Source organism: Halichoerus grypus, chromosome 6, assembly GCF_964656455.1.
Source record: "Halichoerus grypus chromosome 6, mHalGry1.hap1.1, whole genome shotgun sequence".
In the NCBI taxonomy this organism is placed as follows: Eukaryota; Metazoa; Chordata; class Mammalia; order Carnivora; family Phocidae; genus Halichoerus; species Halichoerus grypus.
In genome coordinates, this window is record NC_135717.1 from 145,356,457 (window position 1) to 145,380,053 (window position 23,597).

At 33.7% G+C, this 23,597-nt stretch overlaps 1 protein-coding gene across 1 annotated transcript in view; it reads left to right on the plus strand.

The window, feature by feature from the left end:
* Positions 1 to 35: 35 nt before the first annotated feature.
* LRRIQ1 (leucine rich repeats and IQ motif containing 1) overlaps positions 36 to 23,597 on the plus strand; it is a 192,074-nt gene continuing 168,512 nt past the window's right edge. Inside the window, 8 exon segments of the mRNA XM_078074184.1 lie at positions 36 to 117; positions 3,377 to 3,524; positions 4,639 to 4,750; positions 8,918 to 9,009; positions 10,822 to 10,939; positions 13,488 to 13,711; positions 18,391 to 18,465; positions 20,778 to 22,406. Coding sequence (XP_077930310.1) covers positions 3,378 to 3,524; positions 4,639 to 4,750; positions 8,918 to 9,009; positions 10,822 to 10,939; positions 13,488 to 13,711; positions 18,391 to 18,465; positions 20,778 to 22,406 — 2,397 coding nt within the window. The 5' untranslated portion in view covers positions 36 to 117; position 3,377.

Consider the following 23,597-nt stretch of genomic DNA (forward strand, 5'->3'; position numbering starts at 1 on the left):
GGGCACCGGTAAGAAAAGACCCGTCCATCTTCCTTGGGATTGGCTGTTGTCGTGGTTACGCTTTGTTTGGAGTCTTTGGGCGCTGCCTTCCAACCAAGCCTAGGGATTTAGCCGCTGGTGGGTGAGCTGGGGCCCCTCGTGAATGCGGTTGGTGGCGCGGGAGGCGAGACAGAGCTATGGGAGCACGGATGGAGCCAGGCGCCTCTCTGCCAAGGCCAGGGCAAACGGTCGGGGGGCCGCGGGCTGAGGGGGTGGCTGCTGGAGTCTGCGGAGCCCTAGGCTCCTTTCGATTTTGGAGATTCTGTAGCTCACCCAAAACTTAGAGATCCTCCCTTAGAATTTAGAGAGCTTTCGATAATTACCTTATTTCCTCCCTAAATGATAGTTCCTTTCCTCCCTCCCTCTATTCCCCTCTTCCTTTCCTCTTTTTTTATGATTTATAGCTACCTTTTAAAGTAGATTTCCTTCCCTGTATTTATAATCGAAAAACTACAGTTGAAAGGAGAGTTCCTTAAGATTTCCCACTTTTGGCAGCTTTAGCCAACTCCAAGTGATTTATTATCAACTTGAAGAAGTTTACTGTAGTGCTCTTACGGTGGGATACATCTAGGGCTGCCCTGTCCTATCCTGTAACCAAACCACTAGGTGGCCGCTGAAGGCTTGAAATGCAGCTAGTCCAAATTGAAATGTACTGTAGGTGTAAAATACACATCACATTTTGAAGAATTAGTATACAAAACAAAAATATAAACTTTTTACATTGATCTTAATAATAAATGATTTTTTATTGACTAAATGTTGAAATAATATTTTGGATATAATGGGTTAAATAAAATATATTATTAAAACTAATTTCACCTTTATTCTCAACTTTTTAAAAAAAATTGCTACTAGAAAATTTAAAATCACATATGTGCTTGGATATATAATTGGACAGGGCTGATCTAAAGGGCCAGTTGATGAGCAGAGAGGGACACATAATGGAAATGATTCTTACCTTTACACTGTTCTCCTGCCTTTCTTTCTACATAAAGTTTTGTGTACCTGTGCATTCTGCTTTATAGCTACATTTAAAAAAAATCTAATTTTCCTACCTCGCAAATCTTTTGAATTGCACTTTAAGTAAGTTTGATAACAGGATAGCATTTTACACTGGTTCTGTTTATGGTTTTGTTTTCCTTCGGAGGAGGAAGATGATGGGTAAAATTTTCTAAATTACAAAAGTAGTACATATTCATGATTTTAAAGATCACTCAACATAAAGGTATGAAATGAAAATTAAAAGTTCCCCAATTTGTCCCCCAAAGTTTCTGTTTTTAAAAAAAGTATGTGTGTATAGTTACTCTGCATATTTTTCTACCACGTGCCTTTTTTCAATTATTTCTTCTTTGCTACCTTTCCGCAGGAGCACAGTAAATATACCCATTTTTAAAAGGACTTGTATAGTATTCCATTCTATGAATCCATCATAATCTATTTAACTTTCCTTAGTATTTAGGATTTTTTAATTACATTTTTTTATTGAGATAATTGTAGATTAACATGTAGTTTTAAAAAATAATGCGGAAATATCCCTTGTACACTGTCCAGTATCTCCCAATGGTAACATTTTTATTGGTGCGGTCTGCTAATCTTACTCAGATTTCCTCCGTTTTACTTGTAATCATTTGTGTGTATTAGATACAAGTGTTATCATCTGAATATGCTCACTTACCTACTATTCCAGTCAAGATACTGAACAGCTCCAATGCTACAAGAATCTTTCATGTTGCCCTTTTATTACTGTAACCACTATCCACCCCTGACTCCTGGGAATAACTAATCTGTTCTCCACTTATAAAATTTTGTCATTTCAAAAATGTTATATAAATGGAATCATGTGATATGTTACCTTTTGGTTTGGGCTTTTTGCTCAACATAGTTCCCTAGAGATTCATGGAGATTTGTCGGTATTGTGACATGTATCAATATCCATCCCTTTTATTGTTGAGTAGTATTACATGGTATGGATGTAGTAGAATTGGTTTAACCATTCACCTACTGAGGGACATTTTGGTTGTCTCCAGTTTGAGGCTATCATGAATAAAACTGTTGTGAATATTCATGTAAGTTTTAGTTTGAACATAAAATTTCTTTTTTCTGGGATAAATGCCCAAGAGTATAGGCAATACATGGAGATCAGTCCAATTAAATCATTTATATGTGAAAGAAATTGGACGGAAATAAAATCATAGTTGATGAGTACAGTATTTTTCAAACTTTTTTCCTTAAACAAAGACCCACAGTAAAACAAATTACACATTACACTGCAGCTCATGCACACATGCATACATATATACCCACTTAAAATTGAAACAAAAGTTTTTAAAACAATTTTTATCTTTAACATATATAGTACACCTATAGTTTATTTTCTGACCTACCCTAATTTTTCCTATCCTATTACATCATTAAAACTTTATGATGAAGAGCCACTGAATTAATATCTTGATCCACTAATGGGTTATCATCTGCAGTTTGAAGACTATTGGGCTAGGGGATATTCAGAAGGATCCTGGGCAGATGAAGAGCTTGACTAAGTTTGGAGACCATTTCATAGTGGGAAAAGCACTGGTTTTGGATTCAGGATCTCTCAATTAGGGCCCTGTCCCCATTACTTATTAGCAATTAATGACTATATGAAGTTAAGTAAACTCTTCAAACCTTGGTTTTCTTATGAATACAATGACTATAATGACCTTATACCTGTTAATTTGCTCTGATGATTATCAATCACACAAAGTGTCTTCGAGTGCCTGGCTTGTCACAAATACTCAATACCTGGAAGCTAATGGTGGTGGATGATGATGATGATTACATGAAGATATACTGTAATGTACTGCTTAATCCATATCCATCACAAGCATTAAAGGTTTAAATAATATAAATATTGGTCTTATAAGCCACATATTGTCCATTATTACAACATATTGTTGTTAAAAACATGTGGCTATCTATAGTAAAATTAACAACTATGAGTTAATGAGTAGAAACTAATCATATGTTGCCCCATATATAGACTTAGGTTGTTCTCTAATGAGTATTCTTTTTTTTTTCTTATGAGTATTTTAATCTCTGAATAAGAAATGTATTGAATAAGAGAGTATTATTAGAGTTGATCATTTTGTAGTCAAACAAAGAAATAATGAATTAATGAAGAGAGAAAACCGTGTTCTTTAATATATAGTACAACCATAATAAGATATGATGAAAGTATCCTAGATGCAAATATTTACACGGAACATGTTGGATTGGTATAACACATTAAACAACCCATAGTTTTTACTCGTTTTATCCTCTTCAATTTTTTTTAAATGGTTCTGTGTTTATTATGAAGGATGATGGAAAATGATGATGATGATGATGATACAAAGCTCAAAGAAGAAATAGAAGCTGAATTGGATAAAATCAGCATTTCTTCATTAGAAAAAGATGATGTTGATAGTGATTCAAAATCAGACACCCAGAGTGATGATAGTGATACAGTAAGTGTTAAATGCTGGGCTTTTAAGAGCCTTTTAACTGGAGTAAACTTTGTAGGAGAAGTATTACTTTTTTCAGTTTGCTTTACATTGTTATCTCATTTTTTAACTTTACAATCACTTTTAAACAATGTATATTGTTAGATATTTAAATATAAAAAGTACATTGAAGATAGAAGTCACTTATAATTTCACATGTATATATGTGCATTTTTTTGTAAAATTAGTATTAGACATAGAATTATTTATTTGTATACTACTTTTTAAACTTAAATCATGAGCTTTTTAATGTTATTAGATATACATGAAAAGCAAAATTTATGTGAAATCTTTAGACCTATAGAAATAGTTATTTTTTGGAAATCAAATATATTATCTTTTCATTTGTATATTTCCCCCAATGTTTATATGCTTAGAAAATTTATTCACAGATTCATTCTTTTACATCAAAATCCTCAAACTAATGGGAATTTATTTTCAAGTATATTATATAATGTAGATCTAAGTAGAAATTTTCCTGCACATATTTAGTTAATATTAATGTCACTTGATGAATAATCTACCTCTTCTTAATTGATTTGTCTTATCGTTTGTATATGTTTAGTTGTTATACATATAATCTATCCAAGGCTCTCTATTCTTTTCCATTATTCTGTTAATTTTTACCCTATTGTGGTTTTTTATTATTAAGTATCAAACAGGTCAAATTCCTTGTTTTGCTTTTTCAAAATTTTCTCCACTAAGCTTTTTCCCAAAAAAAACCTCATTTGTTAAGTTTTGAAGGATAATTCTACTTTGATTTTTAATTAGGATTGCAATAACCTCTATATTACTTTTGGAAAGTTATAATTTTTATATTATTATGTCTTTTTATCCATAGCTAATTCAAGTGAGGCAAATTTCTGAAATTCTTCATTTGAATATGAGAGGCAACAGAATCATGGATGTACTTCATAATCACCTGAAAATGAAAAGCAAATTTTAATCAAATATACTTGTTTGAACTGATTTGCACATTTTGCTCAAAGTTTTGGTGTATGAAAACTTCATCAAATATTTGATACATAGTTTTAATAAACAATTTAACAGTTTCTTTCATTTTTTAAAAAAATTTTAGGATTTGGATGAGTTACCTGAGTCAGTTCTTCATTATATTAACATCATAAAGAATAAGAGCAAAACTGTTGAAGAGCTCCTTCTTCAGGACTTGGAAGATACTGATGTTTTAAGTAAGTAGTTTTTTTTTTTTTTGAAGTACAGTTTTTATCTGTTTGACAGATAAGTTTTCTGTAGGCATGAATAATTTATAATTTAGAAAAATGTACTGCTTGAAGTTCTTAGCTGTTGTTATATACATGTATATGCATTTCTCTCTTCTATAATATCTATAATATGCTGGATTGTTTAATTTAGTCCATTAATTTTTTCCTTACTAGTCTCTTTATATGTCCAATAAATACTAGCCACCAACAGTTTGTTTTACCAGTCCTAATTAAAACCAGACACTCTATTACAGTTGATTCTTGAACAACACAGGTTTGAACTACATGGGTCATTTATGTGCAGATTTTTTACAGTACAGTACTGTAAATGGATTTTCTCTTCCTTATGATTTTCTTAATAACGTTTTCATTTGTCTAACTTTCTTTATTGTATGAATACAGTATATAATACATATAATATATAAAATATGCCTTAATAGACTGTTTATGTCATTGGTAAATGTTCTGGTCTACAGTAGGCTATTAGTAGGTGTGTTTTGGGAGATCAAAAGTTATATGCAGATTTTTGACTGTATGGGGGGTTGTCACTCATAACCCCCATGTTGTTCAAGGGTCATCTTTGCATTAAAAAAAAGAAAATTAGTCACAGGAATATTTTAGAAGTATCGGTTTATACATTTTTTGGAAGAAAAACGTAATTTACATCGGAAACCTAACAATTTTTATTTGCTTCAACTGAGCAAATTTACTTCTTGGAATTATTCCAAGAATAATAGAATGATCAAAGATTTAATTAGAATTAATCATGGCTTGGTTTATAATGAAAAATGGCAACAGCCTAAATGTTCAACAGGTCTCGGTGTAACCAACAACACCCACTAAAAAAGATGGCTTAGATAATATTTAATGGCATAAAAATGTTCATGATATAATATTTAAAGTTATTCTAAAATTCAGGTTTATTTATGCAAATATTAGCATAAATTACAATGTGGTTATTCATAGATATTCATTCAACAAATATTACTGTGTGAAAGGATCTGTTTCAGCCACTGAGAATATAACAGAGAACAAAATAGGCAAAGGTCTTGCTTTCCTATTCTAATGCTCCAGTGTGGGGAGACAGACTTGAAACAAATAAATATGTAATATTTTAATAATGATAATTTCCATGAAGGAAACAATTTAAGAGAGGGGATAGAGATGGAAGGTTGCTTTTTTAGATAGAGGAAGTAAAGGAAGGCCTCTCTGAGGAGGTGATATTTGAGCAATGACTGAGAAGGAAAGCCACATGGATATCTCAGTGAATGAGAAGGGGAGCCACATGGATATCTAGAGAGCCAGTGTTCCAGAAAGAAGGCTCTGTAAAGGCAAAGGCACAGATCCTATTGGGGTCAGATCATATAGGGCTCTTATAAATCATGGTCTGGGCTTTGGATTCTACTCTGTGTGTGTGAAGGTTTTTGAGTAAGGAGTGTCAATATCTGACACATTTTTGAGGCAATCATTCTGGTGATTGTGTAGAAAAGATAACCCGAGGTAGCAAGAGTCAACTACAAAACTATTGCAATATGGTGATTAGAGGGATTCCTTGGTGGCTCAGTCAGTTAAGCATCTGCCTTTGTCTCAGGTCTTGGTCCCACATTGGGCTCCTTGCTCAGCAGGGAGCCTGCTTCTCCCTTTGCCTGATGCTCCCCCTGCTTGTGCTCTCTCTCTCTCTCTGATAAATAAAATCTTTAAAAAAATAGTATGGTTAGAGATGAGAGTGATTGGAGTAGAAATGATAAAAAATACTCATAATCTAGAAACTATTTTTAAGTTAAAAAGAACCAGAAGTATTTATTGATGGATTGGAGTGAGAGGAGGAGAGGAAATTGACTCCAGGATTTTTGTCCTGAGCACCTGTGTGAATGGATATGTAAAGACTTACTCTATGTAGATGCTTCAAATTGGCAGTGATTATCTGTAGTTGAGTTATAGGGAATATTAATGATTTGCTTATGTATATTTACTAAAGTTTATACAATGAAAATATATTATAAATATATTGGCAATTATATAGCCTAATTAAGAAAAAAAAAGGAAACACAATTATAGAAAATTAGTTACATGAAAGGTTATATAACGTAATTATAGCAGTGGTTTAGAAAATTATGAGATCTCACGTATAGTTCTGATCAAATAAGTATGATAGTCTCAGTGAATAAAATATTTTTCCAAGAAAATTCAAATGATCAAAATTGCTTGAAAAAAAGTGGAAAACATGATTAAATCAATAATCTGGCAAGAAAGTGGAAAAAGTTTCCTTCTCAAATATCATTAGAAATTAGTATGATTAAAAAAAATAAAAAAAAGAAATGAGTATGATTTTACAGTTGAATTCTTACAATCCATCAAGGATAAACGAATCTGCAGATTATATAATATTTCATTTATAAAAAGCTGCATATTTCAAATATAAAGCATAACACACACACACACACACACACACACACACACACACACACACACACACAAAAGAAACCAGAGGCTGATTTCACTTATGAATGTAGATATATTAATTAGGGCTCTCAGTTATAGACAGAAGCTACTTGAGCTACTTTAAGCAGAAAGGTTTTGGGGGTGTTTGTGTCTTTGTTTTTATGGGTAGAGGTTAGATGTTTTGGTTATTTAGTGCTGCAAAACAAACTGAGTGGTTTAAAATAACAATAGTTATTATCTCTAATGGTTCTGTGGGTTGACTGAGCTTAGCTAGGCAATTCTTGCTTGCTGTGTATGCATTCACAGTTAGATGTTGAATAGGGACACAGTCATCTGAAGCTTTTAGTGGATTGGAATTCCAAATATGGTTCCCTGAAATGCTTGTCAGTTGATACTAATTGTTGGGTGGGAGTTCAACTGGGGCACCTGGATGGTCAGCTGGAGGCACCTATGTGTGGTATCTCTCTATGGCTTACATGGCACCTGGATTCTGAGGAGTTCCATGAACAAAATCCCAATAGACTAATGTGGAACCTTGTAAGGCTTCTTATGATCTAGTTTCATACGGGGTCAGCCCAGGTTCCCTGTGGGAGGGAACTAAACAGTGAATGCATACCAGGAAGTGTGGAAGAGACATCTTTGAAGACTAGCTATTCCAATGAATAACACAATTGTTAATAGAACTGAAGAAATACACTCTAGTCCGAACATACAAATTGTAAAAAATATACACACACACATACATTGTTAAACTGGGTTGCAGAAAAAGCTGCTGTCTGATATAATTAAGATATTCGGAGACATTAATCTTCTACCACACACTCCTATCTCCAACCCAAAGCTCCCTCTATCATAATCTGGGCCAGAAAAATGAAAATATTGCTCCCTGTCTCTCTTCACGCATAGTATTTTTATGGAAATAAAGACTTATGCAAATATATCAATTGGCAGAACCTTAATCACCCTCAGAAACCTAGCTTCAAAAGAATCTGGAGAATGTTATTTTTGCTTTGTCAGCCCCTCACATGGGAAAACAGGCTCCTGAGACTGTGAATAGATGTCAAAGAAGAAAATCTGTAACGCCTGACAAAATAGGTGTGAGTAGTTAGTGAACCAGCAAAACAGTCATCTGTGAATAATAGTTTACTGTTAATGAAGATTAACATGATAGAACACATTAGCTGAAAAAGGAAAAAAATTAATTACATCTGCACAGATGATAAAAGGACAATAAAATTCAATAAAAACTCATAAAATCAGAAATGACAGCTCACTTCATTCACATTAGTAATTATCTTTTAAACTAATACTTTTATTAAAGTGTGTTTAGTATCTTGTGCAAGGTTATATTGCTAGTTTGTGGCAGTAGAATTGAACCTTCATTGATTTCTAATCAAGGTGTCACTGCAGTATCACACAGCATTATACTGCGTATGTGGAAAATAAACTTTGGTCTAGAATATGAAAGGTGATCAAGAGAGTGCTTTATAAATTTGTTACTTTTATTTTTAGAACAAAGATTACAGATGTCCTCTGTTCTTTATATTTCATTATTTTCCTATTGTTTTGAGTCACTGATCAAGAATATACTATGATAGAATTTGAGATTAAAGGATAATGAAAGGGTTTGAGATTTTAACATGCTTTGCCCTGCTCTAATATTTAAAGCTATAATACTTTTTCTTTCTCTAGACTATAGTTATGGAGTGGTTCCTGATAATCACATGCATTTAAGGATAGAATTATCAACTGAACATAAAGAAAATCCGGAACAGTTAATAAAGGTATATGATCAATATTTGAAAGTACTCAATATTACAGTTAGAAATTTACCTTTCCCTCTTATGAAGGATGATAGTTCCCTGATTTAAAGTTCAGTGATAAGGGCACCTGGGTGGCACAGTCCGTTAACTCTTGGTGACTCTTGGTTTTGGCCTAGGTCATGATCTCAGAGTTGTGAGATGGAGCCCCATGTCCGCAAAAGATTCTTTCTCCCTCTCCTTCTGCCCATCCCACAGCTTGTGCACTCTCTCTCTCTCAAATAAATAAATATTTAAAAAAAAAGTAAAGTCCACCTATTAAAACTTAAAAATTTAATTATCTTTAATCAAATCATTTTTGGCTTTATGTTTTCCTCTGGCATATAATATACAAAAATTCAAATTTCAATTTTAAAAATATTAGAAATAGTGATTTGAATCATCAGTAATTGGGAATTTAAAATGCATGTAGATGAAACAGTAGAACTATACTGTATGATAGTTTTTCCCTAAAAACTCCAAGGAAAACAATAAATATAATGTTTATTACCCTGCTTAGGAATGTACTGTGTTCCAGCAGAGACTTTCAATATCCCATGGAGGGATGCCTGGGTGGCTCAGTCCATTAAGTGTCTGCCTTCGGCTCAGGTTATGATCCCAGGGCCCTGGGATTGAGTCCCACATCGGGCTCCCTGCTCAGCGGGAAGCCTGCTTCTCCCTCTCCCTCTGCTCCTCCCCCTGCTTGTGCTCTCTCTCTCTCTCTCTCTGGCAAATAAATAAATAAAATCTTAAAAAAATAATAAATCAATAAATATCCCATGGAAATTTTAAATGTAGAACATCTTATGTTAGTTTAAAAAAAGATAAAATATAAAAATTCGTAAAGAAATAAGAGTAAGGGAGAGCCTAGCAATTTTGGTTAAAACCTCCAGAAATATATTTGAGAAATTTCTTCTACATGTTCAGCATCTTGGACTCATTTTACTTCTTATTTTACCTAGCTATCTCTAATTTTACCTAACTCTACTCTGCTCCCTAAGATGTTTAACATAATTTGAAAACTGCTTATATATATGTCTCTTACTCTCTTTTTTGGTAACAAACTTGAAATATTAATTTTGAATTATCATACTGCTACTTCATTGAAATAGAGATCCTATATCTTTCCAACTAGAATATGGTAGAAGTCTAATTATGGAAAAGTATTCCTCAACATTATGATTTTTGCATAATTCAGGTTAAAGTGGAGAATAGTTCCATTTTTTTAAACATGCTGAATGTATTAGCTGTTTGTAGATGTGAGCAATCACTGTAGTTAAGAAATATAGAAATGTATTAGGAAGAAAGCGAACATTAGTAGAAACACTTTGAAATGATTTTCGAGCAATATTTTTTGCTTTCATTTGAGTATGGTTAACATACAATGTTACATTGGCTTCAAGTATACAGCATAGTAATAAAACGTCTCTACACATTATGCTGTGCTCACCACAAGTGTAGCTAACATCTGTCACCATACAAAGCTATTACAGTATCATTGACTATGTTCCTAATGCTGTACCTTTTATTCCCATGACTTATTCATTCCACAGATTTTCAAGCAGTTTATTTGAATATTGTGGGTAAATATAAGAAAGTGATTAGAATTCTGAAAAACAAGGAGGGTAAAATATAGTCTGCTTGGATGGGAATAAGATTTTTAGTGTGCTGTAGGGTTGTATTTGAGAGAGACTGAAAGTAAATAAAGTTCTATGTATGTGTATATAAAGCTTGATATATTATTAAAATGATTGCTTTACTCTTTCTTTAATTATTGGTACTCTTTTAACCTTTTAGATGTTATCTGAAATAGAAAAAGAAGAATTTCTGAGGAATAAAACCCATTGTGGCAGTCCTGATTCTATTCCAAAGCCTGGTCCTCATGATTTGCCTGTGGATGAACATGTTTTGCCAGGTGCACTAAACTGCTCAATGATATTTTTGATAAGTTTTATGTGATTGACCATAGTTCTCTGAAAAAAATTTAGAGAGTTTTCTTTTGACATTTAGAAAAATACAATCATGATATTTGAAAATTATTATGCCTTTACTGTACTTAGTTAAATTCATATTTTCATAGTTTTTTATGCCTCCTAAATTAACTTGATTTAAATATATTTAAAATTTTCATATATATCTGACTGAAATAGATATACCCAGCCTTGGATTTTTTTTTTAGATTTATTTATTTTAGAGAGAGAGAGAGAGTGAGCAGGGGGAGAGGGAGAGAAGCAGACACCCTGCTGAGTGGGGAGCCTGACGCAGGGCTTGATCCTACGACCTTGAGGCCATGACGAGCCAAAATCAAGAGTCAGAAGCTTAACTCATGGATTGGAAGAACAAATATTGTGAAAATGTCTATGCTACCTAGAGCAATCTATATATTTAATGCAATCCCTATCAAAATACCATCAACTTTTTTCAAAGAAATGGAAAAAATAATCCTAAAATTTGGAACCAGAAAAGACCCCGAATAGCCAGAAGAATGTTGAAAAAGAAAAGCAAAGCTGGTGGCATCACAATTCCGGACTTCAAGCTTTGAGCTCTATTACAAAGCTGTAATCATCAAGACAGTATGGTACTGGCACAAAAACAGACACATAGATCAATGGAACAGAATAGAGAACTCAGAAATGGACCCTCAACTCTATGGTCAACTCAACTTCACCAAAGCAGGAAAGAATATCCAGTGGCAAAAAGACAGTCTCTTCAACAAATGGTGTTAGGAAAATTGGACAGTCACATGCAGAAGAATGAAACTGGACCATTTCCTTACACCACACACAAAAATAGACTCAAAATGGATGAAAGAACTAAATGTGAGACAGGAATCCAACAAAATCCTAGAGGAGAACACAGGCAGCAACCTCTTCGACCTCAGCCGCAGCAACTTCTTTCTAGAAACATCGCCAAAGGCAAGGGAAGCAAGGGCAAAAATGAACTATTGGGACTTCATCAAGATAAAAAGCTTTTGCACAGCAAAGGAAACTGTCAACAAAACCAAAAGACAACTGACAGAATGGGAGAAGATATTTGCAAATGACATATCAGATAAAGGGCTAGTATCCAAAATCTACAAAGAACTTATCAAACTCAACACCCAAAGAACAAATAATCCAAACAAGAAATGGGCAGAAGACATGAACAGACATTTCTGCAAAGAAGACATCCAGGTGGCCAATAAACACATGAAAGAGTGCTCAACATCACTGGGCATCAGGGAAATACAAATCAAAACCTCAATGAGATACCACCTCACACCAGTCAGCATGGCTAAAATTAACAAGTCAGGAAACGACAGATGTTGGCGGGGATGCGGAGAGAGTGGAACCCTCCTACACTGTTGGTGGGAATGCAAGCTGGTGCAGCCACTCTGGAAAACAGTATGGAGGTTCCTCAAAAAGTTGAAAATAGAGCTACCCTACGACCCAGCAAATGTAGTGATCTAAAGGGGCACATGCACCCCAATGTTTATAGCAGCAATGTCCACAATAGCCAAACTATGGAAAGAGCCCAGATGTCCACCAACAGATGAATGGATAAAGAAGATGTGGTATATATATATATATATATACACACACACACACACACACACACACACACACACACACACACACACACAATGGAATATTACTCAGCCATCAAAAAAATGAAATCTTACCATTGTTGTATGTATGTAGTACATACAACAATGTAGATGGAACTAGAGGGTATTATGCTAAGCGAAATAAGTCAATCAGAGAAAGACAATTATCATATGATCTCACTGATATGTGGAATTTGAGAAACAAGGCAGAGGATCATAGGGGAAGAGAGGAAAAAATGAAAGAAGAAACCAGAAAGGGAAACAAACCATAAGAGATTCTCAATCTCAGGAAACAAACTGAGGGTTGCTGGAGTGGAGCAGGGTGGGAAGGATGGGGTGGCTGGGTGATGGACACTGGGGAGGGTATGTGTTGTGGTGAGCGCTGTGTATTGTGTAAGGCTGATGAATCACAGACCTGTACCCCTGAAACAAATAACACATCATATGTTAATAATAGATTGATCTAAAATAATAAAAAATTAAAAAAATTAAAAAATAAAAAGTTGGAAGCTAACCGACTGAACCACCCAGGCGCCCCCAGGCTTGAATTTTTAAGTATCCTTTAACTATGTTCCTTTAACAGCACACACACACACACACACACACACACACACACACACTTTTATATTAAGTTTTGTGGTATAGTTAAGGCAAGTTATGTGATTTCTTTATTGACTGAAGTGGAACTTCCTTGTATATGACTGCAATAGGATTTTTATGTATATTCAAGAATGTATTTTTTTGGCATATTATCACTTTTACTTTGGTAATACATTGACCTTATTTCTTCATTTCAAAATTACTTTCATACTCTACATTAGGTCAGTTTTGAGAGGCTTGATTTTAAGAATAATAATCTTTCTCTTCATGAATACAGATGATGCTGATATAAATTTTGGATACTGTGAAGTGGAAGAAAGATGTAGGCAGTCTTTTGAGGCTTGGCAAGGCAAACAGAAAGAACTGGAAGACCAGGAGAAAGAAACTCTCAAAGCTCAAAGGGATAGAGAAGAAAAGCAATTTCAAGAAGAAGAAGAAAAGAGACATTGCTGGATGAAACAATTTGAAGTTGAAAAGAAGAAATTAGAGAATATTCAGAAGGTAAATTTTTTTTTTTAAATTTTTGTTTTTCATACATTTTTTCTTTCTTTTATAAATTTTTAAATTTAAATCCAATTTAATTAACATACACTGTATTATTATTTTCGGAGATAGAATTTAGTGCTTCATCGGTTGCATATAATAGTTAGTGCTCATTACTTGAAGTGCCCTCCTTAATTCCTATCACCCAATTACCCCATCCCCCTACCTTCCCTCCAGGAACCCTCAGTGTGTTTCCTATAGTTAAGAGTCTCTTATGGTTTTCCTCCCTCTTTGTTTTCATTTTATCTTATTTTTCCTTCCTTTCCCCTATGTTCATCTGTTTTGTTTCTTAAATTCCACATATGAGTGAAATCATATAGTATTTGTCTTTCTCTGACTGACTTATTTCTCTTAGTATAATACCCTCTAGTTCCATCCATGTTGTTGCAAATGGCAAGATTTCATTCTTTTTTTTTTTTTTTTAAATATTTTATTGATTTATTTTGATAGAGAGAGAGAGAGAGCAAGAGAGGGGACACAAGCAGGGGGAGTGGGAGAGGGAGAAGCAGGTTTCCCGCTGAGCAGGAAGCCCGATAAGGGGCTCGATCCCAGGACCCTGGGATCATGACCTGAGCCGAAGGCAGACGCTTAACAACTGAGCCACCCAGGTGCCCCAAGATTTCATTCTTTTTGAAGGTTGAGTAGTATTTCATTATATATATGTGTGTGTAGATATATATATATCACATCTTCTTTATCCATTCATCAGTTGATGGATATCTGGGCTCTTTTTATACATGTTTTGAATCAGTAACTACTGAATAGTACTGATGTTTTAGCTTATGGTGTGGACTGAGCTCTGTTCTATGGGATTTAAGTACTCCTAATAATTGAGGCAATTGTCTGTGGTAACAATATTTACTATGGCTTTCTTGATTAGTTTTCATTAAATTTATTGGATTTAAAAATTTATTTAAATTTATTTGACTATATACATTAATTTAATTTATTTAAAAATTTATTAAAATTCACTGAAATTTCAGATGCTGCTTTGGATCTTGTGGGCCCCTAGGGTCAATGAAGTTACAAAGATTGTCCTAGGTCGATATTTACAACATAGGTCGATATTCACAACATAAAGGTTGCTTTTTCATACCCTTCTAATCATACAAGAAGGCAACAGAATTTTCTTGATCATGAAATATCCTTGCTATGTGGTCTAATGTATAGCAATTACATAAAACATATTTGGTTATAGCAGTTCACCCATGTAGGTAATGGTCTGTGTCTTGCTCCCATAATTAATTCCTGAAACTAGAAATTTTTTGGTGTGAAGGAGTTTGTGTTGTTTTTGTTTCTGTTTCCTCTTAACCCTACCCCAGGAGGTCCATTCCTTTAGGTCATGGTAGTGGTATATTGAGAAACTGGTGGATTTTTGGTACCCTACTTTATGGCCATCAGGATCATTAGAATGTGTAGATAACAAGCAGGATGGACTTCTCTGTCTTACATTACTAAAATTGACCTACATATTACCCACACTTACTGGTTTTGAGAGTTGCATATAGAGAACATTGACATGTGGTCACTTAGGCAGTTCAGTGTATTCTACCCTTCCATGTTGAGTACATTGCATTTCCTGATTGTATATGAAATAAATTAATTAAAAGCAATTATACTGTAGACCCAGTTTGGCTGTGGCTTTTTCTAGTGTGGATCCTTAGCTTTCCTTTCATTATATTTTCCTTTCCACAGACCAGATTAATTGGTCATTTCCAAAAGTCAGAAGCTTTATTCCAGGATAGGCTTTAATATAATTTAGATTTTTGGAGTAGTGTTTGTTGTCTTATGCTGAAATGCATCATTGCTATTGATTGTTAGTGGTGTTTACAGACTTAGAAAACATCTGACTTTTAAAGATTTTATTTTTTTATTTGACAGAGAGAGACACTGTGAGAGAGGGAACACAAACAGGGGGAGTGGGAAAGGGAGAAGCAGGCTTCCTGCGGAGCAGGGAGCCTGATGCGGGGCTCGATCCCAGGACCCTGGGATCATGACCTGAGCCGAAGGCAGACGCTTAACGACAGCCACCCAGGTGCCCCGAAAACATCTGACTTTTAAATTCTGTTCATTTTTAATTGTTTTAAAACAAAAAATTTATTGACTACCTCAATGGCAAAGCATTCAGCTATGTGTTTCAATGACACAAAAGAGATCTGACGTTCAGGCCCCACCTTCAAAGGATTCTAACTTAGTTTCTGAAAGTAATTTGTGCTTTATCATAAAATTATAGTTTAAAAATATTTTAATGAATTCCTAAATGTATACATTTTTATGTCTTGAGGTTTAAAACTTTTCCAGTGGGACCATGCCATAATTTTATAGTGATGTATTATAAATATGTAATTTACTTACTTTCAGTAGTTCTTTTCTGTGTCCTTTGTTAGCTGTTGGGGAGTGAAATAGGAAGCTATTGTAAATTTCTTTCCTCAAGAGTTCTACCCAACTTCTCCCTCCTCATTATTGGCAAGTGATCACATTACATTTTTGCATCAATTATGAACTCCCTCTTCCTAATCCTATATCTACTTTGCACCCAATCTCTGTATTCACCCTACCTTTTTTCTTGTCTTTACTCCACACTCATGAGGAAAGGTTTCTTCTACTAAAAGTTAGCTTTCCCTGCGCTGCTCTATATTCTATTTTTCAGTTTACCCCTACTTTTTTGTTTGTTTTACCTTGTATGCTGAAACGCCCCTATCAACTTCCTCCTTTCTTATTATTTAAAGCATGTTCAGTTTTCTTCCATTCTAGAAACAAAAAAAAAGAAAAATCATAAGATCACCTTTGTTAATATGTCTCACTTTAGCTTCTCTTTAGCTCTACTTATCATAGTAAGGCATCTTAAAGAGTAGTTAGTTTTGCTATATTTATGTCCTCGTCTCTCATTGAATCCTAAACCTATGAGGTGTATATCACCACCACCCCATTAAATGAAACTGCTCTCAACAAAAATAACCAATGACTTCTAAGTTTCCATATTCACAGTTTCCTTTTCAGTTCTTATATTGGCCTCTGTAGCATTTTATGCCGGTAAAAATTTGATTGTTCACCATTTCTCTCTTCTTTGACTTCTGTGGGATCACAACTCCTTGATTTTCTTCTTGCCTGTTTGGCAGTTCCTCTTTATATCCATGTTAGCCTTCTCTGTCTCTGTCTCTGTCTCTCTTCTTGAATATGGTACTACCAAGGATTTCTTCTTTTGTCCTTTTTTTTTCATATACTTTCTCTCTTGATAATGTTGTTCATAGCTGACAGAAACAAATCTGTTATATAACTGTTCAGAAACAAATCTATATTTATAACAAAAAAGAAAAATGAACTATGTAACTCTCCTACAGATACTTTACACTCAGAACTTAATGTGTCTAAAACTGAAGGCATTGTCTTTCTGAGTTGTGCTTCTCCTCTGGTATTCATCATTTTGGTGAGCTACACTATCATCATAGTCTAAGCTAGAAAGGTAAGGACCATCTTTGGCCCTTCCTTCTCTTTATTATCCTCTTCTCTCTAATAGTTATATTATCCATCTTCTCACCCACCCACCTATCTGCTGTTACTCTGTAGTTCAGGGTGTCCTAATGTCTAGCTTGGCATATTCACTAAACTCTCTAATTGATCTCTACTTTTGGTCATGTATTCCACAAACTCATTCACCATAATGCTGCCAGAAGGATTTTTTAAACATTATTTCTGTGTTTAATTCTCGTCTTGTAAGATTATGTCCAAAGAAATATTCCCACTTCCTTTATTTCCAGGCACTTGGCATTTTGTAGCAATTTCATGTTTACATTGTGTTTGTATCTGTTCTCACTCCCATCACCCTATACAGAAGGCCCTCCTTGCTTCTTACATGGGCTTCTCTAATACCTACCTTATTGATCTCTTTAGTGACTCCTTGGTTTTTTGTCTTTAACTCTAATGTAACCTTTTAATTTTCCTAAAAACAGAGCTACATTTTCCTAGTTGAAAAACATTTAATAAATACCTTCAAATACAATCTTCTGTATGAGACTTTTCATGATCTTCTAGTTATAGCACCTGTTTCTACTGTGATCCTTTATAGTTTTCTCTTGTGATAAATTTATTCTGCTAAATTTTAGGTAATAGGTGAACTTACGATAGTGTTCCCATATTAAAGGTAAAATTTTAGAGGAAAGGGATTATATTTTACTGATTTTGTTTATTCTGCAGAGCCTTAACAAAATAGATGCTAATCAAGAAAATCATTATCCACTGAACTGATGGATTATGTGGATTAAATGGGATGGTATGGAGAGAAAAAATTGTAATGCAAAACTCATCTTGCAAACATTATTATTTGTAATTTTTGCACTGCCCAATAGCATATCTAGCCAATGCATTTTATTATGTGAATAAACATACTCAAATAAATAAAACAATTTGCCCAGGTTGCAAACATCTTTATGTGCTCAAAATGGGAACCCTAGATATCATTTATGTGATACTTTAGGTTGAGATTAAAGTTGTTATCCCAGTACTAATAACAGAGTATCAATGGGTGAGTTGTTATCTGTAACTATTATTTACAAATATAGGTTGTGAGATTTGAATATAATGAACATAATGTTTTTTTGATATTTGAACATAATATCTCAATATTATTGTATGTTCAGCAAGAACAGGACAAGATGAATGATGAACTCCATAAAGAAGAGAAAATGTGGAAAGAGAAATTTAAACAGCATGAGGTATCTATTTCTTGTTTTTAATCATCACAATAATCATTCTTCATTTGAAATAAATTATTATACTTGAAATGGACATTTTAAAATAATATTGCCTACCTGGTGTAGGATTTAATTTACTAAAGCTTTAAACACCTCATTAATCATCAGAAATTCTCCTTGAAATATAAGGTCCTAAAAATTAAAATAAACTGGTTTAGTGAGTGAACATGTCTATATAAAATTATAATTCTACAATTTTTTAAGGTTTGAGGAAACATACTATTATAAATATTTCATTATGATTGAAGATGGTTATGACAATCACACCTGGGAATGTAATAGTATAACTATTGAAATTCAAGACAAGGGGGGAGAAGTTGTAAAAGCTGCTGGAGCAGAAAGGCACATTACCTAAAAAGGAGCAACAGTAAACTAATACCTGACTTCTTAAGTGAAATGATGGAAGAAGATAGTAGAACGAAACAATTTAAGTGTTAATGGTTTCTTTGATCTTTAGTGTTCTTTGAATCCTGAGTCATCCCCTGATTTCTGGACTCAGTTTTCATTTCTTGTATGCCTAAATCTTGTTGAAAACATTATTGGATAGCAAATTTTCTCAGTCTTTGCACACTTGAAAATATTTTTATTTTGCTTTAACAACCAAACGATTAGTTTCCTGGGGTATAGAATCCAGATTTATTACCATTTGGTTTTAACAATTTAAAGATATAACTCCATTGAATATTTATATATTTTTGCCTGTTATTATTATAAATTTAATACTCATTCCTTTCATTCTTTTGAAACCTTAGGATTTTTTACTTTTTACATTTATCCACACGTATTTACTGATTTCTTATTGCGTGCCAGGCACTTCCTGAGTGTTCAAGGTACAGCAGTGGATAGAATGGAAAATACTGCCTTCATGGAGCTTAATTCCTTAGGGTTCTGAAATATTGCTAGCATCCATGTGAGTGTATCAGTGTGTGTGTCTATGTGTATGCATGAAAAGTTAACTCCACTCTTCATCTTACGACCTTTTTTGGTTTAGAAAACATTTTTCTTTTCTTTTCTTTTCTTTTTTTTTTTTTAAAGATTTATTTATTTATTTTAGAGAGAGAGAGAGTGCCAGGGTGTGGGGAGGGCAGAGGGAGAGAGAGAATCCTGAAGCAGACTTCCCACTGAGTGCAGAGCCCGACATAGGGCTCAATCCCAGGATCCTGAGATCATGACCTAAGCAGAAATCAAGAGTTAGACACTGAACCTACTGAGCCACCCAGGTGCCCCTGAAAACATTTTTCTATTATTTTCTTCCCTTCAATTTTTCTCATGTCTTTAGCTGTACCTCCTATAGTCATACTGGAGTTTCTGTGTTGATCCCCTTTACACTTGAAAGTCTCTGTCGTAGATTTCATGTCTTTGTTATTTTGTATGTTGTTTCAGGAAAATGTCTAATTTGGAAGTTTTTATTTAGTCAACACCTATTTAAGCTATTCTATTTTGATTTTTTGTTTGAGTGAGTCATTTTTTTTTTGAGTACTTGCATTTTCATTTTTATACAGTTATCCTTATTTAAACATATTTTTCCTAAAAATTTTTTTGTAAATTTTTATTCAGTTTAATAGCTCTCTTATCTCAGAAACTACTTCTTCCTTCCACTTATTGAACTATTTTGATTGTCTCACATCCTTTGTGTTAGTTTTCCTCAAATATTTGCTGAATTTTGTTGATCTGTTTACTTTTGTTTTAGGACTCTAGTGACAATGACATTTTTCTCGCCTAACTCCAGATGATCTCACTTAATGCAATATGTGCTTATCAGCTCTCTTAATAGTTAAGAAAGGATAAAATGTGTGACGAGTTCTTCCTATTGCTTATATGTATGTTCTACCTTGCCTTCCTGGTCTCATAAATCTCACCCAATAATCCCCTGCTTCTGCAGTTTCTGTGCTAGCTCTGGGAAGCTCCTATATGAGACCTCCCATCTCAGAAGGTTTGAAGTCCTCTTCTACACAAATTTTGGCTTGTGGTTTCTCTTGCTTTTTCTCTGTGTCATTCTGATTTCATATGCTTTCTATCTTCAAGGAATTTCTCAATTTATATCTGGGTGGCTTAGTATAGCTATAATATTAGAATATCAACTCGCTAACATGATCAAAACTCCCAAATATTTAAAAAAAATTATTACCCTTTAAAATAAATGGCTTTAGTTCTTCTAAGTGAATTTTGTAACAACTTCATTATGATTTCAATTTTACTATTTGTTTTCAGCCTATATTTTAGATGATAGTTTAATGACATCTTTATGCTGACTACTATTTATCTTACTTTAGGAGTTTATTAAAAACTTGCATTTACAAATGGAAGAAGAAAGAACACGATTTAAAGATCTACAAGAAAAAGAAAAAATGCGTTTATTAAAACTGCAGCATAATGCAGCTGTAACAATTCAGGCTAAATATAAAGCATTTGTGGCCTACCAAAAATATGGCCCTATCATAAAAGAACAAATAGAAAGTAAGAAAAGGAAAGCGCAAGAGTGGAAAGAAAAGGAAGCAAAAATACGACAGATGGAAGAAGAAAAACGGAAAAGATTGGAGGAAGAACAAAAGATAGAAGAAGAGATAAAAAAGCAGAAGCAGGAGGCAAGGAGGAGGAGAGAAAAAGAATATGAAGAAAAAAAGAACATCATGAGAAGAGAAAAAGAGCAACTACTAAACAAGGAAAAATTAAGATTAAGAGAAGATGCAGGCAAACAGCTAATAATAAGTAGAGCATTAAAGAAACGTGAATATAATATCAGACATTTAACTGTTGAAGATACATCAAAGAATAAGGATGATATAGCCAAAAACGTAGGGGATGAAAAGTCAAAGGAATGGGAAGATGTTCCCCTCTGGCTACTTGAAAAATCAAATAAGACAGAAAGTGTCAGTAGACAGCTTGTACTAAAAGAATCAAAACAAGAACAATTGAAAGATCCTATTACAAACCAGGCAATTTTGGCAGAATTTGAAGTAAAAAATGAAAACCTGCCAAAAAAACAATGTTCTGAAAAAATTGTCAAGGAAGAAAGAAAATGTGAAAATATAGACAAAAAAACTGAATTGGAAAACCCAGATCTAAAAGAAAATGTGAAAGAACAGTTTCAGCTGCAAGAATTAAAGCCTCAAATACAAAAAGGGGAAAATGTGAAAACTGCCAAGAATGAGAATATGAGACAAGACACCCAAATAATAATAGTAGGACATAATCAAGAAATTAACAAGGTAAAAAACAATGAAGCACAGAAAATAATCAAAGGTAATCAACAGAATAAGATACAAAAAGTAGAAAAAGAAGAGCTATCAGAACAGAATGGAATATTATATGAAGAGAATAATATTTCAGTGATTTCAGTGAAGGAACAACCACTAAAATTAGAAAATTCTGAAGTTATAGAGGAAAATATAATACTACAAGAAAAAGAAATTGACTTAAAATCCAAAGAAAAAACTGAGGAGATCCCAAAAGGCAATACTCTGAATAGTGATGTGATTTTTAACAGCAGTGACTCCATGATAAATATAGAAGGCAAAATAAATGAGCAAGATTGTATTTTTGGTAGAAATGCTCTTCGTGAAGATTTGGGGGGCTATAATGCAAAAAACTCCTTAGTTTTTAAAGAAGTAAACTCACTTAAGTCTCAACCTAAAGAAACCACAGAAGAATATCATGAAAATAGAACTGAATGTAAAAGTATTGTGACCTGTTCTTTACCAAAGCCAACACTTCTATCTTCTATTGAAGAAAAGAGGCTAGCTTGGATAAAATCATTTAAACCTTGGTTTGAAATTTTCAAGCAAAATCAACAAAAGAAAATTGTTAAGATGAAGAGACCTATAAAATGCCCAGCCAACATGATGCCCCCTTTGAATACACTAGAAATTCTTCGATGTGGCCCTTGGAATACTTTACAGCAGGTATTTTATAACTTTATAATACTTTTCCATATTCAATTACAATTGATTCTCTAAAATGTCGAAGACATATTTTGTATCCAAGAATTTTGTCTCTTAATTGGTGACATTGCTAATGAAATATTGCCCCGTTTGAGAGGGGATATATTTAAAAGATCTCCTTGATTAAAATTCTTCAAGGTATCTCCCTCAGTGTAGCACTACAAAAAGCTTTGATTTATATCTTGAAGCCATGTTCAAGGGTCCTGTAGCCATTATTAAGCTTCTAAGAGTAGAGGCATCTGGGAATTTAGTGTGGAATTTAGTAGGAAATTCCTAAATTGACCTTCAGTTAGTTTGCTATAGTCTTGGGCACAACACCACCTACTGGCTCCTTTTGGAATGAAGTGGATTTCTCTGTACCTGACAAGGGCTGTGAAAGAAAGGCTTATGATAGAAGACTCTAGAATTTCTATTTGGAAACATACTTAGTCATGTGCTATATAAACACGGTGCATATATGCCTGAAATTTAAATAATCATCACCAACTGCAATGAACTTTTATGTTTATAAAGCCCATATTTTCAACCAAAATTAAGACAAAAACTAACGGGTGCCTGGGTGGCTCAGCCCGTTAAGGCTCTGCCTTAGGCTCAGGTCATGATCCCAGGGTATTGGGATAAGCCCCTCATTAGGCTCCCTGCTCAGCAGGGAGTCTGCTTGTCCCTCTCCCTCTGCCCCTCCCCCTGCTCATGTGCACTCATGTGCACACTTTCTCAAATAAATAAATAAAATATTAAAAAAAAGACAGAAACTAACAAATGGGTAGAAAAACAGGAAAGAATATTTCAAGTAGTACAACACTAGAAAGGACTTACGATTAAAATACATGTATCTGGCTAGGGCCTGAAACTGAAATGTATTCAATAAAATGTATTTAGTTTTTTGATATAGACAGATGCCTAGGAAAAGAAACATTCATGTTAATATATATCAATTTTTTAATTTATTCACTCAGCAAGTATTTATCTGTTCAATATGATTGATCAATATTTATTGTTGGACTAAAGGGACAAAAAGAAACCCCAGTCGTTGGCATTATGGAACTGACTGGTATATAAAAAGGCTTTAAACAAATAAATATACCAATAAATACATTACTACAAATTTTGATAATTTCTGTAAATAAGATTCCAGGGTATTCTTTTTTTTTT